Source organism: Otolemur garnettii, unplaced genomic scaffold, assembly GCF_000181295.1.
Source record: "Otolemur garnettii isolate 467f Iridium unplaced genomic scaffold, OtoGar3 scaffold00134, whole genome shotgun sequence".
NCBI lineage: Eukaryota > Metazoa > Chordata > Mammalia > Primates > Galagidae > Otolemur > Otolemur garnettii.
Genome location: NW_003852529.1, coordinates 2568805 through 2583369, shown reverse-complemented (window position 1 = coordinate 2583369; position 14565 = coordinate 2568805). Strand labels below are relative to the sequence as shown.

The 14565-nt window shown below is 56.0% G+C and overlaps 1 protein-coding gene across 2 annotated transcripts; it reads right to left on the bottom strand.

The window, feature by feature from the left end:
• Window positions 1-2997: 2997 nt before the first annotated feature.
• On the bottom strand, window positions 2998-12703 carry LOC100964086 (aldehyde dehydrogenase family 3 member B2-like). Of its 2 annotated transcripts, none has more exons than XM_003798307.3 (10): window positions 12560-12703; window positions 8001-8163; window positions 7469-7579; window positions 7166-7286; window positions 6934-7019; window positions 6743-6824; window positions 5917-6303; window positions 5083-5249; window positions 4327-4426; window positions 2998-4121 (listed from the first exon to the last, which is right to left on the bottom strand). In XM_003798307.3, exons 1-10 carry the CDS (start codon window positions 12616-12618, stop codon window positions 3937-3939), a joined length of 1461 nt encoding a protein of 486 aa, XP_003798355.2. In that variant the 5' UTR covers window positions 12619-12703; the 3' UTR covers window positions 2998-3936. The 2 variants fall into 2 exon arrangements, with proteins under 2 accessions (XP_003798355.2, XP_023374112.1); XM_023518344.1 differs by having other exon boundaries at window positions 8001-8199; window positions 12560-12643.
• Window positions 12704-14565: the final 1862 nt, after the last annotated feature.

Genomic DNA, 14565 nt, shown 5'->3' with positions numbered 1-14565 from the left:
CTCCAACTCCTGGGCTCAAGCGAGTCTCCTGCCTCCGCCTCCCAAGTAGCTGGGACCACAGGCGCCCACCACAACGCGGTTGCAGCCGTCATTGTGTTGTTTGGGGGGTGGGCTGGGGATTCCAACCTGCCACCTTAGGTGTACATGGCTGACGCCTTAGCCGGTTGAGCTATAGGCGCCGAGCCCAGCTTCCTTGTTTTGATGGGTGTTTATAGATGGGGAGGGGTGCCAAGAGCAGGTGCAGGAACCCTCAAGAACAGTAGCCCCCAATCCAACAAAGTGTGCACCTGCAAGTGTGTGTCCCCGTGTTCGTGAGTATCTGCCTGTCTGAGGATGTGCATGCATCTGTGTTTGCAGATACTGACAGCCATCCTGGTTGCAGCAGTGTGAAGAGTCTGAAGGGGCAGAGCCCCACCTCTGAGCCCTAGAAGGGAGAGGGGCCTCCCCTGGCCCTGACCCCTGAGCAGTGACAGGCCGTATGGCTGGAGAGAGTGGGTACTCTCTGGGCCATGCCTTCTGCCTGTCTTCCTCCTGGTCAAGGGCAGCTGCAAGGGGTGAGGGGCACAGGGCAGGCACAAGCCTGGAGACTGGGCAGCCTCTGGCACGGGTGAGGGCAAAGGACAGTACCACTGTGGGCATCAGTGGATCCAACTTCTTCACTGTGGTTGGAGAAACTGAGGCTCAGAAAGGGCTCAGAACCTAAGCCAGCTCACAAGTCTGTAAAGTTGGCCCAGGGGGATCATTTGGGACCTCCTGCCTGACCATCACCCTCCTGATTGGCCCTGATCCCCCTCATTCCCTGCTCACCCCTCCTGCAGTCTCTCACTCTACACTGCCAACATCCCAACAGTTCCCCTCCCTGGTCTGCCCAGCACTCCATCCTTCTGGAAACTTTTGCTTCTTATAGCTTCAGAGTAAGGACACTGGCTGTCCTGGGGCTGTCAGAAGCCCCAGGGCTCCTTCCTCTGTTTACCCCCTTCAGATGGCTGGAGACACCATTTGTCTGCTGGTGACTCTCAAATCCACATCCCAGACACAGTTCATGCACCTCACTGCTCACCTGACACCCTCGCCTGGACAACATCGCACATGACGTTGGGGGGAGGCAGCAGAACAGGACAGCACCGTCTGCCCACCCACCCTCTTCCACACACACGTCCTTCATTAACTCACCCCCCGCATGGTATGTGCCAGCTCCTGCACACTGTGGACACATCAGTGAACATAACCATGTAGCTGCTCTCACGGACCTCACTGTCCAGCAAACCAACTCATACTTGGGGGTAGAAGGCACAGATTTTAGTCCCCAGCACTTGGGGGTAATGAATGTGTCATTTATGTATTCCTCCAGAGCACATTGAGGACCCCCAAGCCCCTCTCCAGTGTTGACAGGAAGTAGCTCCTTGGTCATCTGGTCATCCATGCCCTGCATGGAATCAAGAAAGAATCTGGAATTTCTCTTGTGCCCCCAATCAGGAGGCAGGGCTGGGCCCTGGTCCCTGGTGGCCTCCATCTTCATCATAGCTGTCAGCTCCATGGTGGGTACTGCTGGGGGTCTGGGGCCCTGGCCAACCCACAGATCCCCCAGTGCCTTCTCCGCAATCAGACCCACATCCCCTAGCCACACACCAGGCACAGATCCACCTGCACCACGTGCCTCTCCACCCTCTCCTCCCAGCCTGTTTCCCCCCACCCTGACCCCTGCTTACCCGTTCCCACAGGAGAAGGATGCAACCCATATTGTCATTTTTCTCAATGGTCTACTCTAGATAGCAACCAATTGCTACATAGGAACCAACGTCTATGTCTGAATCTGATCCCAGACTCCCAATGGGACCCTGGGACCACCCCAAGCCTCATGGCAGCAGGACATGTTGGACAAGGAGAGACTGCATCACTAAGGGCAAGACTAACATGGCCCTGGGGATCTCTAGCATGTGTGTGACCGAGGTCATCTCTGAAGCCAGGGCCTCAGTGCCCAAAGCTGGCTCAGTTGTACCCCAGAGTGGGGATCTCACTGGTGCAGGGCAGGTCCCTGTGAGGGTAGGTCCCCCATGAGGATGGGTCTGGTGAGGTTGGAACCCTCATGAGGATGGGATCTCCAGTGAAGGTGGCCCCAGACACGAGCAAACCTATTGACTGCTCACATCAACTCAGACAAGCATCCTCATCTTACAAGATAAATGTCCGCCTAAAAAGAAACTCAGGGCTGGGCTTGGTGGCTCACACCTGTAATCCTAGCACTCTGGGAGGCCGAGGCAGGAGGATTGTTTGAGGCCAAGGGTTCAAGACCATACTGAGCAACAAGGCATCTCTACAAGAAATAGAACAGTTAGTTGAGTGTAGTGGCAAGCGCCTGTAGTCTCAGCTGCTCTCTTAACCCAAGGCTGAGTCAGGAGGGTCACTTGAACCCAGGAGTTTTGAGCTGCAGTGAGGTATGATGATACCACTGTACTCCGACCCGGACAACAAAGCAAGATTCTGTCTCCCAAAAAAAGAAAGAAAGAAAAAGAAAAGGAAGGAAGAAAAGGAGGGAAACGGGGAGGGAGGGAGGGAATGAAAGAAAGGAAAGGAAAGGGCAGTGCCCATAGCTCAGTGGGTAGGGTGCCCGCCACATACATTGTGGCTGCCTTGTTCAAACCTGGCGCATGCCAGTTAAACAACGACAACTGCAACAACATAGCTGGGCATTGTGGTGGCATCTGTAATCCTAGCTACTCGGGAGGCTGAGGCAAGAGGATCTCTTGAGCCCAAGAGTTGGAGGTTGCTGTGAACTGATGCCACGGCACTCTACCTAGGGTGACAGCTTGAGACTCAGTCTCAAAAAAAAAGGAAAGGAAAGAAAGAGCCAAAGAAACACAGACTCTCGGGGGCAGCACCTATGGCTCAAAGGAGTAGGGCGCCGGCCCCATATCCTGGAGGTGGCGGGTTCAAACCCAGCCCCAGCCAAAAACTGCAAAAATAAATAAATAAATAAATAAAAAGAAACACAGACTCTCCAGAGCAGACAGGTTTATCTGGGGACACAGCCGAGGACTGCTATCCAGCCTGTATGTGCAATGATGGATCATAGGCATATCCGAGGGGAGCGGGGGTCACAGCAAAGGAGAAGCTTTTAAAAACAAAGAGCTGCTGTGAGCTGCTTTGCAGTAAGGTCCACAGGTGGCAGGTTCACTACAGGGGTTGGCATTTATTCATCGGTGGAGACAGAGCTGTTAGGTAGGTGTCCTTATGGGGACACCTTCCCTGGACATTGCACTCTCAAAGAAGCTCCTGTGACCTGCCCCTTACTGGCCCTAATGTTAAGTCCTGTCATGGGCATGTATGTGTGAAGGCTTCTTCACAGCCTCCCCTGCCTCCATTTTGTTAGGTTTGACATAAGTGACCTCATTTTGTTCTAGCAGCTTTCACACAGGGAAACTGAGAATTGGAGAAGTCAAGAGACCCGTCACCCGGCAGGGTCGAGGAGCGTTGCAGACCCAAGCTTTCTGGGTGGGAGGGGCTGCTATGGGTAAGTGTGTGGCACTGTGAGCCAGGGGTGCCACAGAGACCATCTGGGCTGTGAGGAGGTCCCTGGAGGACAGAGCAGTGAGCAGAGACCAGCAGGGGCTCAAGGCTCTCTAAGTCATCAGTGTTGCTGCGTTGAAGCAGGCAGGGCACCGTCTTTGTTCAATATCTGGGACCGTCAGCCGTGACCATGACTGAGAGAGCAAAGGGCTGGAATTGGGGTGGGCTGATGGAGACACTTGTCACATTTCATGGCCTCTTGGCCTTCCTTGAGCAGCCATCCAGGGTAGTAGCCAAAACCCGCTTCTCAGCCCCTTTCACATGGCTCTGGCCCAGCAACCCGAGGCCCTGAAACTCTATGGTCTGGAGGGAGCATGAGGATGTGGGTGGGCCAGAGCATCCCGGCTCCCCGCTGTGACCTGCTGGGCCTCACAGGAGGGTACACGTCCAGGAGCCCACCGCCCACCTCAAAAGCTGCTGGCTCCGGTCTGTGTAAGGCGGGTAGCGAAGGTCATTGAGCTTCTCCAGGCCTGGGTGGGAGAGCAGGCAGGCACGGTGGTGGGAGAAGGTGTCGAAGGAGAACTTGCCGTGGTACCTGCCCATCCCGCTGTTCCCTGCATGGGCACAGAAAGCAAGGGCCTGAGGCAAGGCAGCTCCCTGCCAGGAGCTGACAGCAGCAGGGAGCTCGGAGAGAGCCATCCGAAGGGCCACTGGCACAGAGGGAAACTGAGGCCTTGAGAGGCCCAAAGCCGGGACAGTGAGTGAAGGGCCTTCCTGGAGATGGGGGACTGGACAGCGTGAAGGAGGGCAGCGACTCACCCACTCCCCCTAGTGGCAGGGATGGCAGCAACATGTAGATGAAGCCCTCGTTGCCTCCGAAATTGCCGCTGCTGGTCCGATTCAGCATCTGGTCCACCACCTGGGGGAGGGGTGGGCTCCAGTCATCAGGGAAAGGCGCTTGAGCTTGGACATCCCACGGGGAAGGGAGAGGGGTCCTAGTATCTCTGATGGCTGCTTCTTCTCCACCATCTACCAAGCTTGCCTCTCCCCCCAAGCCCTTCCTAGGCGACAGCACCTTCTCAGGGATGTTTAGGGGGCCATGGGCATCATGACTTATGTGATGCAGAGAAAGAGGAAACCCCTGGCCATAAGATATGGCAGTAAGGGTAGGGTCCTGCACTACAGCCCTACACAACCAGCCTGGCCCTGCCTAACAGGGCACACTTTGTCCTGCCTCCTACCCCATCCAGGGCTCTGCTTGCCCTTGTAAACCTTTCCATGGTCCAGGAAAAGGGAGTGCTCTGGACAGGCCAGATGGAAAAGGGCACCTCTTTATCCAAGTGCAAGTCACCCCAGTCAGGACAGACACTGCCAGCCACACACCCATCAGATTTTAACCCTGCTAAGTCCCCTTCACAGCACCTTATGTAGGATGCAGTTGTACCAGGTGACCGGGATTATAGTCACACTCGAGAAATCTGCTGCCCTGAAGCCCTCCAAGAAGGGCTGTGGAAAGGGGATGATGGCCAATGTGCCCCTTTCAGCCCCTGTTGGCCCCAACTCGCCAAGCCCCACCTGGCGGCTGTTGGAGAAGGCGTACAGGGCCAGGGGCTTTTCCCGCCGTGTGATGAAGTCGATGGCCTCATCCAGGCTCCGCACGTTCATGATGGGCAGGATGGGCCCAAAGATCTCCTCCTGCATCACCGGCTCTGTCTCCTGCACATCCACCAGCACTGTGGGGGCTACAGGCACAGGGACAGTTCAGCCTTTGGGCCATGGCCAGGACCCGACCTCCCCAGGAACCCAGACTGTAGAGACTTAGGGCCTGACTTCCCAGGATTCCAGGATTCAGGGGTTCCTAGGGAGGAAAATCTCCCAGAGTCCCCAAGAAAGGGACCGTGGGCGCTTCTCCAGGCTGCTAGCCTGTGGGGCCCAGAGAATCCCCTAACTTTGGTCTCATAATCAGGGGTCATGGGAAGTTAGAACCATGGAGTCCAAGGTAACAGCACCCAGAATGTTCAAGCCACAGTGTCACTATGAGATGCTGAGCCACATGGGCCCAGGAGACTGAGGAGCTCAGGACCAGGCCATCAGAGTTTAGAACCTGGGAATTATAAGCCTATGGACTGTGGAGTCACAGCCTTTTGGGACAGAGATGACGGGAAGGGAGTTTAGAGTCTTAGCATCCTGGACCCTTGTGTGAGTGCAACAAATCCAGAGCTGTGGGAACTTTATTTGGAATCGCAGAGTCACAGGCTGAGAGCCACGGCCACAGGAGCGTTAGAGTCAGGGAACATGGCAGTAAGAACTGGGATCAGGGCTGGGCTCTGACAAGCAGACCCAGGTTTCTGGCTCAGGCTCATGGCCCAGCCCTGGCCCCTCCAGCATGGCAGGGCAAGTGGGACCCACCAATGTAGCGCTCACTCTCGTCGCTCTGGCCACCAATGGCCACGCGGCCACAACCCAGCAGAGCCTGCAGACGCTGGAAGTGCTTCTGGTTGATGATGCGGCCCAGGTTTGGGGAACTCTGGGGGTCATCGCCATAGAAGCGGGTGATGGCGCTCTGCAGGGCAGGCAGCAGGCGCTCCTGAGTTTCAGGGCTGCACAGGATGTAGTCAGGGGCCACGCAGGTCTGGCCAGCATTGAAGTAGCGGAACCAGGCCACACGGTTGGCCACGGTCTGGGGGTCACAGTTGTCATCTACGTAGCAGGGGTTCTTACCCCCCAGCTCCAGAGTGACAGGTGTCAGGTACTTGGTGGCAGCAGTCATGACAATCCTGCCCACACGAGGGCTCCCTGGGCATGGGTGGGAACCAGAGTGTCATGTGGACAAGGTGGGATGGCCTGGGCCTGGGGCCCTGTACTTCCTGGAGAAGCGGTGGCCATGACCATCTTGCCTACACCTGGGCTCTATAGGGGCGTAATAAGCATTGGTCAGATAATCCAGGCACCTGATTCCTGGACCCTTTCTTTCCACAGGGACCCTCCTCGGGCTAAGTCCTGGGCTGCCCCACCCACCTCTCCCTGCCAATTCGGCCTCACCCACAGAGATCCCAGGAGCCTTTCTTTCCAGGACTGCATGGGCCTGGCCTGCCCAGGATGGTTGCAATTCCCAACACCCTCAGCTCTCCATATGCCCCCACACCAGCCACGGCCTCTTCTCTCCCTACTCAGCCTTCCCTACTCTGTTCCCTTCTGTCCCCTCCCTCTAGGACCCAGGCAGAGCCACCCTCACCTGTGAAGAGGATGTAGTCGAACTTGTGCTCCAGCAGCTGCCCAGTCTCTTGGGGCCCACCCAGCACCACAGCAAAGCAGCTCTGCAAAGTGGACAGGTGGCTCAGGGGCCAGCTAGGGACAGGGGACCTCTTCAGCTAGCAGGGTGGGGTGTGGGGACACCAGGTGCTGCTGGGGCGGGGCCATCCTCACCTGGTCCAGGTACTGGGGCAGCACCTCAGCCAGGACCTTCTCTGTGCCCTTGCTGATTTCTGACGGCTTCAGCACCACACAGTTCCCTGCAAGGGCAGGTGAGGAAGTCTTAAGGGAGGCCAGGCCCCCATGTCCACGTAGGGCTGGGCTCAGAGGCCCCACGTGCACTGGCCTCTGGAGGTACTCTTTGGGAAAGGCAGTAGGCTAGGTGGACATGGGGCCCTCTCCTCACCTGCAGCCAGGGCACCCACCAAGGGCACCAGTGTCAGGTTCACAGGGTAGTTCCAGGGGGCAATGATGAGCACCAGGCCGAAGGGCTCCTTCCGGATGAAGGCTGAGTCCAGTTTCGTGATCTAGGGTGCAGGGCAGACAGTAAGCCCCCTCCTAGGATCCCCCCAGAACCCACTCCCTGCACACGAGGTCCCAGCTCCCTGCATGACAGAGCCCAGAAGAAGACAAGGTCTTTTGAAAGTCAGTGACCAGCCATGGCAGGAAGGGGCCTACTTCAGATTCTCCCACTGTCAGCAGGACTCACCATGTTGGTGGCAGCCGGCTCATCCTTCATCCAGGCCTGCAGGTTCCTGAGGGCCAGATCCACCTCATTCTGGCAGATAACGAGCTCTGACATGTCCGCCTCAAAGGCCGACTGTGGGGATAGAAGTTTGGGAGTGTCAGGCCAGGGCCAGGTAGGAAGAGTCACCCCTTCAGAGACAGTCCCTACAGTGCACAGCTGTCCTGTGGAAGCCACACACAAGCCAAGAGCTAGGCTCTGGTGCCCACTGCAATTCTGACCTGCCACTTCCTGGCTGTGTGCCATCAGGCATGGGACATAAATCCCTGAGTGCCTCAGTTTCCCCATTTGTAATGCAGGGTCAGAAATCAAACCTGCCTCACAGGATGGCTCTGGGTGTTCATGAGTTAATGTATGGAGCCTGTCACACTGCACTTGCCAGGGGAGAATGTGTTAACTACATGGAATCAACTGGGCACACAACCGGTCACCTTGGAGGGCACAGACCTCCTCGGTGAGGACAGGGACACCCCTGCCTGGAGTCACCCGTGCCCACCTTGCTCAGGTCCTGGGCCAGCGCATCCTGCAGTAGCTGCTTGTTGTCCTGAAGGAAGCGGCTCAGGCCCCTGAGCTGCGCAGCCCGGAACTCAGCCGGCCGTGTGCACCCCGTGGCGAAGGCCTCCCGCAGCCGCCGCAGAGTGTCCTCAAAGGGATCCATCCTGGTGGAGGTGTCAGCATGGACTGGACAGCTGGGGCTGCCCCTCATTACATGAGTTCCCACCCCTGCCTGCACTTGTGGGGGCTCATGGACACCCCTGCCTGGTATATACGCTGGGACCGACTAGAAGGACCCCATAGGGGCCAGGGGCTGCCTGTGGCCCTCTACTCACCTGCCTCCCCATCATACTCGTGGGGGAGGGCCCTGGGCTCAGCCTCCTGACACCTAAGTGGACTGCAGCCCTCCTCCCCTGGTGCCCAGCACATCCACACCTCACTTGACCCTGGCCACCCAACAACCATACTCCTCTCCCATGGACACGCACACTCACCTGCATCAGCTCCTGGCCACCCCCACCCAGACCACCCAGGCCATGTGCACAGTTGACAAGCAGGCCTCTCCCTAGACTAAACCAGGGGCTCAGGGGCCTCTGAGGCCTCAGAGCTTTGGGGTATTAGATGGGGAAACTGAGGCCTGAGCTTGGCCATAGGGGAACACACATCTGGTGCCCTAGTGCTGAAGAGGGTTTAGTGCTTGCTCTGGAGTAAGGGTGGCCCTCAGCTGGTCCTAGAAGCAGGGTCTCAAGCAGAATCAGAGAATGTTCTGAGGACATAGGTGAGAGGTGAGGGCAGGATGGCAGAGCTGGGACTGCCCTGGGGAGCCCCACCACACTGGGGTTGAAAGTGGAGGAGGGATCAGGCCAAGGACTGCCAAGACCCGGGACAAGGGGTGTTTCTGAGCACCCCGCCCAGGGGCAGCAAATGGGGTGCAGATCCTGTGTGTCTCTGCACCATGCATGTTTACACATTTGCACATTTGTGTGTCTGTCTCTGTACATGTGTGTCTGAGTGTCTGTGTGTATCCCTGTGTGTCAGCATGGGGACATGGCAGTCTTTAGCTTACAGCAATGTGCCACAGGGCCATGCCCAGTACCTCTGCCCAGCACTGCACTGGCATTGGCGGTGGGAGCGAGTAGTGAGCAAGGCTCAGCATCTCCCCAGGTGCCCTGTAGGCTGGTGGCCCCATCTGCACCTGCCCACCATTAGTCACTCTGCTCCTATGTGAGGTGGGACCAGCACTTCCCTGTGGACAGGGCCTGCTGACCTTCCTACCATGGTCACTGTTCTTATGAAAGATAAGACAAAGACTGCAGCTGGCCCCGGGCTCAGTGGTAATCCCAGCCTGAGCACATGCTCCAACAGGAACCCACAGAGCGCCTTCCCAGTCATACATGCAGAGTCACCTCTCTCCCTTTGGCACCCCCCACTCCACCCCACTCACTGCCTGGCCCTCCCCTGAGGGCCTGGAGGAGGATGAAGCATGCAGCTGGCACTCAGCAAAGACCTGACTACTGGCTATGCTCAACCCCTGTCTTGGGCTGGAGGGGGCTCTGGGTTATGCCAGACCTGAGAAGGCTCACCCAGGTTCTGCCCCAGAGAGTGAGTGGAGGGCAGAGGGAAATGGTCCTTGGCCCCAAGGGGCGATGGGCCATTCCTGGGCGTGCTTCCTGGAGAAGCTGGGCTGGGTGGGGCTGCCTGGGTCCCCTCTGGCAGCTGGTGAAGTTCCAGGATCTGGGCTGCAGGGCCCGCCCCACTGCTCTGCCTGCAATGCCAGCGTCCGCACTGTCACTGGCACGCCCCCAGATTTCCCTGCTGGGGCTTTTTATTTTTTTTTTTTTTTTGAGACCATCTCACTCAGTTGCCCAAGCTAGAGTGCTATAGCATCACAGCTCACAGCAACCTCAAACTCTAGGGTTCAAGCAATCCTCTAACCTCAGCCCCCTGAGTACTTGGGATGGGACTACAGGTGCCCACCACATGCCCAGCTGGTTTTTCTATTCTTTTAGTAGAGACAAGGTCTTACTCTTGCTCAGGCTGATCTTCTTAAGGTCAAGAAATTCACCCACCTCAGCCTCCCAGAGTGCCAGGATTACGGGCATGAGCCACCACATCTGGGCCCTTGCCGAGGCTTTAAGCAGTTCCTGTTCACATCAGCCCAGCTCTAAGTTCTTCCATGGCTCCCTGGTAGAGCTGTCTCTGCCCTGATTCAAGGCCCAAGGTAGAGGAGCTATGACACACAGGTGTCTTGATGTCCATCCCAGGACCCTGGCTCCAGCTCAATTGCACCTTTCCCAGGTGAGGCAGATGGGGAGGTGAGGTGGGAGACCTCTGCCCTTTCTCAAAAGTCATCACCTGTGTCCTCACTTGTACACACCTGGTACTCAATAGAGTAACTGAGAAGCCAGCAGCGTCTGCTTGACAAATGAGGAGAGAGATGGGCTGAGGTCTCACAGCCTCTCCAGGGGCTGGATCTGGACCTTAGCCCTGTCTCTCATCTTAGGCACTGTCTTGCCTCGCCTGACCATGGTGTAGGAGGGGTCCCAGCACTCACTAGTGTGGGGCTGGCTAGGGACTCCTGGCTGCTCAGCAGGAGGTGAGCACCCCAGACTTGGCCAGCCCTCTTGGTACATCCAGATGCAGAACAATGACACTGAGAACAATATAATTGTGAAAATGATCAGCACACTATGGGTGCCTTCCAGAGGTGGGCTGAGACCTCCCAGCCGGCTCCGACTACACTGGGTGATAGTGATGGCAGGACAGGGCCTTATGGAGGGCAAGAACTCTGCACAGAGGGACCAGTATGTGCAAAGGCCCTGTGGGGAAGATTTAGAGAGCTAGAGAACCGGGATTCATCCTGTGGGCAGTGGACTCACCCTCACAGAGGCTAGAAGAAGGTAAACCTACGTGCTCACAAGTGCTCACAGCTATAGGTGCACACAGCATCTTGTTAAAGCCTGATGGTATTGTTACCACCCCATTCAAAAGATGAGGAAACTGAGGCTCCAGGAGGCAACTTGATGTGCCTTCCTCACAGCTGCTAAATAACGGGTTCAATCTGGTTTGTGTGCTCCCCACATTCCCCTCCCAACCAACATTGTGACCATGTACCTGCCAACCAATGTGTGCCCTGTGCTTTTGTTTTTTTTTAAAGACAAGGTCTCACTCTGTCACCCAGGCTAGAGTGCAGTGGCACGAGTACAATTATAGCTCACTGTAGCCTCAAATTCTTGGGCTCAAATGATCCTCTTCATCTCCCTGAGTAACTGGGACTACAGGCGCATGCCACCACACTCAGCTAATTTTTAAATTTTTTGTAGAGATGGAGGGGTCTTGCTATGTTGCCCAGGCTAGTCTCAAACTCGCTGGCTTCATGCAATCCTCTCACCTCCCAAAGTGCTGGGATGACAGATGTGAGCCTCTGCATCCAAATGCTCCTCAATTTTGTCGTCCCAACATCTTCCATAATTTTGATATTTTGTACAATAAGAATATAGTATTTTTGGCTTGGCGCCTGTAGCTCAAGCAGCTAAGGCGCCGGCCACATACACCAGAGCTGGCAGGTTCAAATCTAGCTCTGGCCCACCAAACAACAATGACAACTACAACCAAAAAATGGCTGGGCGTTGTGGCAGATGCCTGTTGTCCCAGCTACTTGGGAGGCTGAGGCAAGAGAATCACATAAGCCCAGGAGTTGGAGGTTGCTGTGAGCTGTGATGCCAGAGCACTCTATCCAGGGAGACAGCTTGAGGCTCTGTCTCAAAAAGAAAAAGAAAAAAAAGAATATAGTATTTCTAGAATCAGAAATGAGAGATGAATATTGCTTTTAAAACCTGAAGCCTGGGCTCGGCGCCTGTGGCTCAAGCGGCTAAGGCGCCAGCCACATACACCTAAGGTGGCGGGTTCGAATCCAGCCCAGACCTGCCAAACAACAATAATGGCTGCAACCAAAAAATAGCCGGGCGTTGTGGCGGGCGCCTGTGGTCCCAGCTACTTGGGAGGCTGAGGCAGGAGACTCGCTTGAGCCCAGGAGTTGGAGGTTGCTGTGAACAGTGAAGCCATAGCACTCTACCCAGGGGGACAGCTTGAGGCTCTGTCTCAAAAAAATAAATAAATAAATAAAACCTGAAACCTAAGACTCAGCTCTGGCCTCACCACTAAGCACCCCCTTCCCAACCCTGACTCCCCAGCACATCCCAGTCGAACTCTGGTGACCCCCACCAGTCCTTGGTGAGGTCAATGAGGCTGCCTCCTCCCCCAGCCAGGGAGCTCCTCTTACCCGCCCCTGGGGTTCTAGGGGAACATGCCTCATCTCTGAGGCTGCTTCCTGGGAGTCTCCGCAGGGGAAAGTGAGGCTTGGTGGAGGACTAGTGCCTCCTCACCCTGAGTGTGGTCCATGCCCACGGCTGTACCCTGCAGCCCCAAGCCCCTCGGCAGTCTCACCCCTTCCCCCTCTCCATGGTCCCACATCCTGTCCCCAAGCTGCTGCCCCCACCCAGTGCATTTTACCCTAAGGCCCCCCACCTCAATCCACCCGCTCCCAGCAGCCCCACATACCCCAGCGTGGGCTCCGGCCCCGGGTCGTCTGCCACACCTTTGCTCCCTTTCCCAGACATTCTGCCTCCGAATGAGTGGACTCTGCTCCTACCTTGACCTCAGCCCTGCCTCTGCCCACTGCTGGTGCTCCAGCAGCCTGGCAGCCTGGCAGCCTGGCAGCTCAGCACCCCTCACCCCCATGCCCATGCCTGGCGATGGAGAAATGTCTGGGTTACCCAATAAGCACAGGTGGGGCGGCATCTCCCAAATCCCACACCTACACTTATCTACTGGCAAGAACTGCAGCTCTGTCCACCCCCACAGCTAGCCTGGGAACAGGTCTGACAACCTGTCTGAGGCTGCTCCAGCATGGCTTCCGGGGTGGGCTGGCAGAGAGTCACAGTATAAGGAGAAAAATCCCTCAGGTAGGTTACAAGATGGAAATACAAGCTGGATCCTGGCAGCAGATGCTGCCTCCTCCAGGAAGCCTTCATGAGTCCCCTAGCTGGCAGTGCTCCGTGGCCCATGTCCCACTCAGGGTCCCTGAGCTAAATCCTCACTCCCCGACACACACTCTAGGGAGCGCAGGTCAAGACCAGCAACAGTGGCTCCTTCAGTTCCGCTCTCCTAATGTGCAGCAACAGCCGCAGGGAAGCCTCGATGGGCAGGGCACCTGTGGCTGCAGATGGGCAGGGCACCTGTGGCTGCAGGGTGATGGGTCGCTCTCTTGTCGTTTACTCTCCTGTTTACTGAGTGATCCTGAACAAGTTATTTAACGTCTCTGAGCAGTAACAATAGCACTTAATTGTCATGGTTCTTGAGAGGATGACACGGGAGATGGGGGAATAGCAGAGCAGTCACAGCTCCTGCCACAAAGTCAGCTCTCCTTGTCCACTGCTCACATTCCCACACGTCTCTAGCGAGTACCTCCTAGGCCCTGGGAGCAGAGTGAGCTCAGGCCCAGCCACGGCCCCTCACTGCTTGCCTCCTTTCCTGAGACTGCGGAGCACGCCCTGCTGAGAGCTGTGGAGAGGGCTCATTGGCAGCATGTTCAGCCCATGTGGGCAGGTGGGAGTCTGAGCTCACGCCTAGTCATGACTGGAGCCACAGCCAACTACAAAACCCTGGCCCCCAATCCCTGGTAGTTAAAGATGTAAATGCCAATGTGACACCAGGAAGGGACTTCAGGGGTTGGGGAGGAGGACCAGCCAGGCTAACTGAGACCTGTGTAAGAGCACATAGGATTCCTGCCACCTCCAAGCCAGCAAATTGCACTTTAAGTGGGCGGACCATGTGGTCCAGGGATTCTATCTCAATGAACTGTTTTTCAAAATAACTGAATAGCCTCAATAAATCAATGTCAGTAGCACCTGGTAAAACGTGAAATGAAACCATTGTCAGGTATCCCGTCACACTGTGCAGGGGTTTCCTGCAGCTGCTGTAACAATTGATCATAAGTGCAGTGGCTGAAAACATCAGAGATTGATTCTCTCATGGTTCTCGAGGTACAGTTCAAAAATAAGGCGTAGGTAGGTCTGTGTTCCCTCTGAAGGCGTAGGGGGTGTGTACCCGCCTTGCCTCTGCCAGTGTCAGGTGGCCGCTGGCATTCGTTGGCTGGCAGCCACATCACTCGTCTCTGCCTCCATCTTCACAGGCCTTCTCGGTCTGCGTCTAATCTCCTGCCTCTTTCTTGAAGCACTGGTGATTGAATTTTGGGTTCACACTATAGTCCAGGGAAATCTTCCCATCTCAAGATCCTTAACTTAATCACACTTACAAAGAGTCTTTCTTGCTGTAAAGAAAGTCACATTCACAGGTTCTAGGGGTTAGGAAGTGGAAAGATCTTCAGGCACCATTAGCAGACAACCAGAGGACAAAAGCCACTTGCTTTGTCACCCCTGGGGAATATTGGATCATAGTTCCCCAAAAAATGTATCTGAATTATCAGATACATTCTGATGATTAAACAAGAAAACTTTGGCTGAACACCTGCTCAGTAGCAGGAGGTAGACTGGGACCAGCTGTGA

Excerpts from the sequence above, each read along its gene's own strand:
- LOC100964086 (XM_023518344.1), bottom strand. The coding sequence starts at position 12,618 with ATGTCTGGGAAAGGGAGCAAAGGTGTGGCAGACGACCCGGGGCCGGAG. Across the intron at positions 7,580-8,000 it reads TGGCCCAGGACCTGAGCAAG|TCGGCCTTTGAGGCGGACAT; the intron begins GTGGGCACGGGT and ends CTATCCCCACAG. Across the intron at positions 4,122-4,326 it reads CCTGCCACTAGGGGGAGTGG|GGAACAGCGGGATGGGCAGG; the intron begins GTGAGTCGCTGC and ends GTGCCCATGCAG.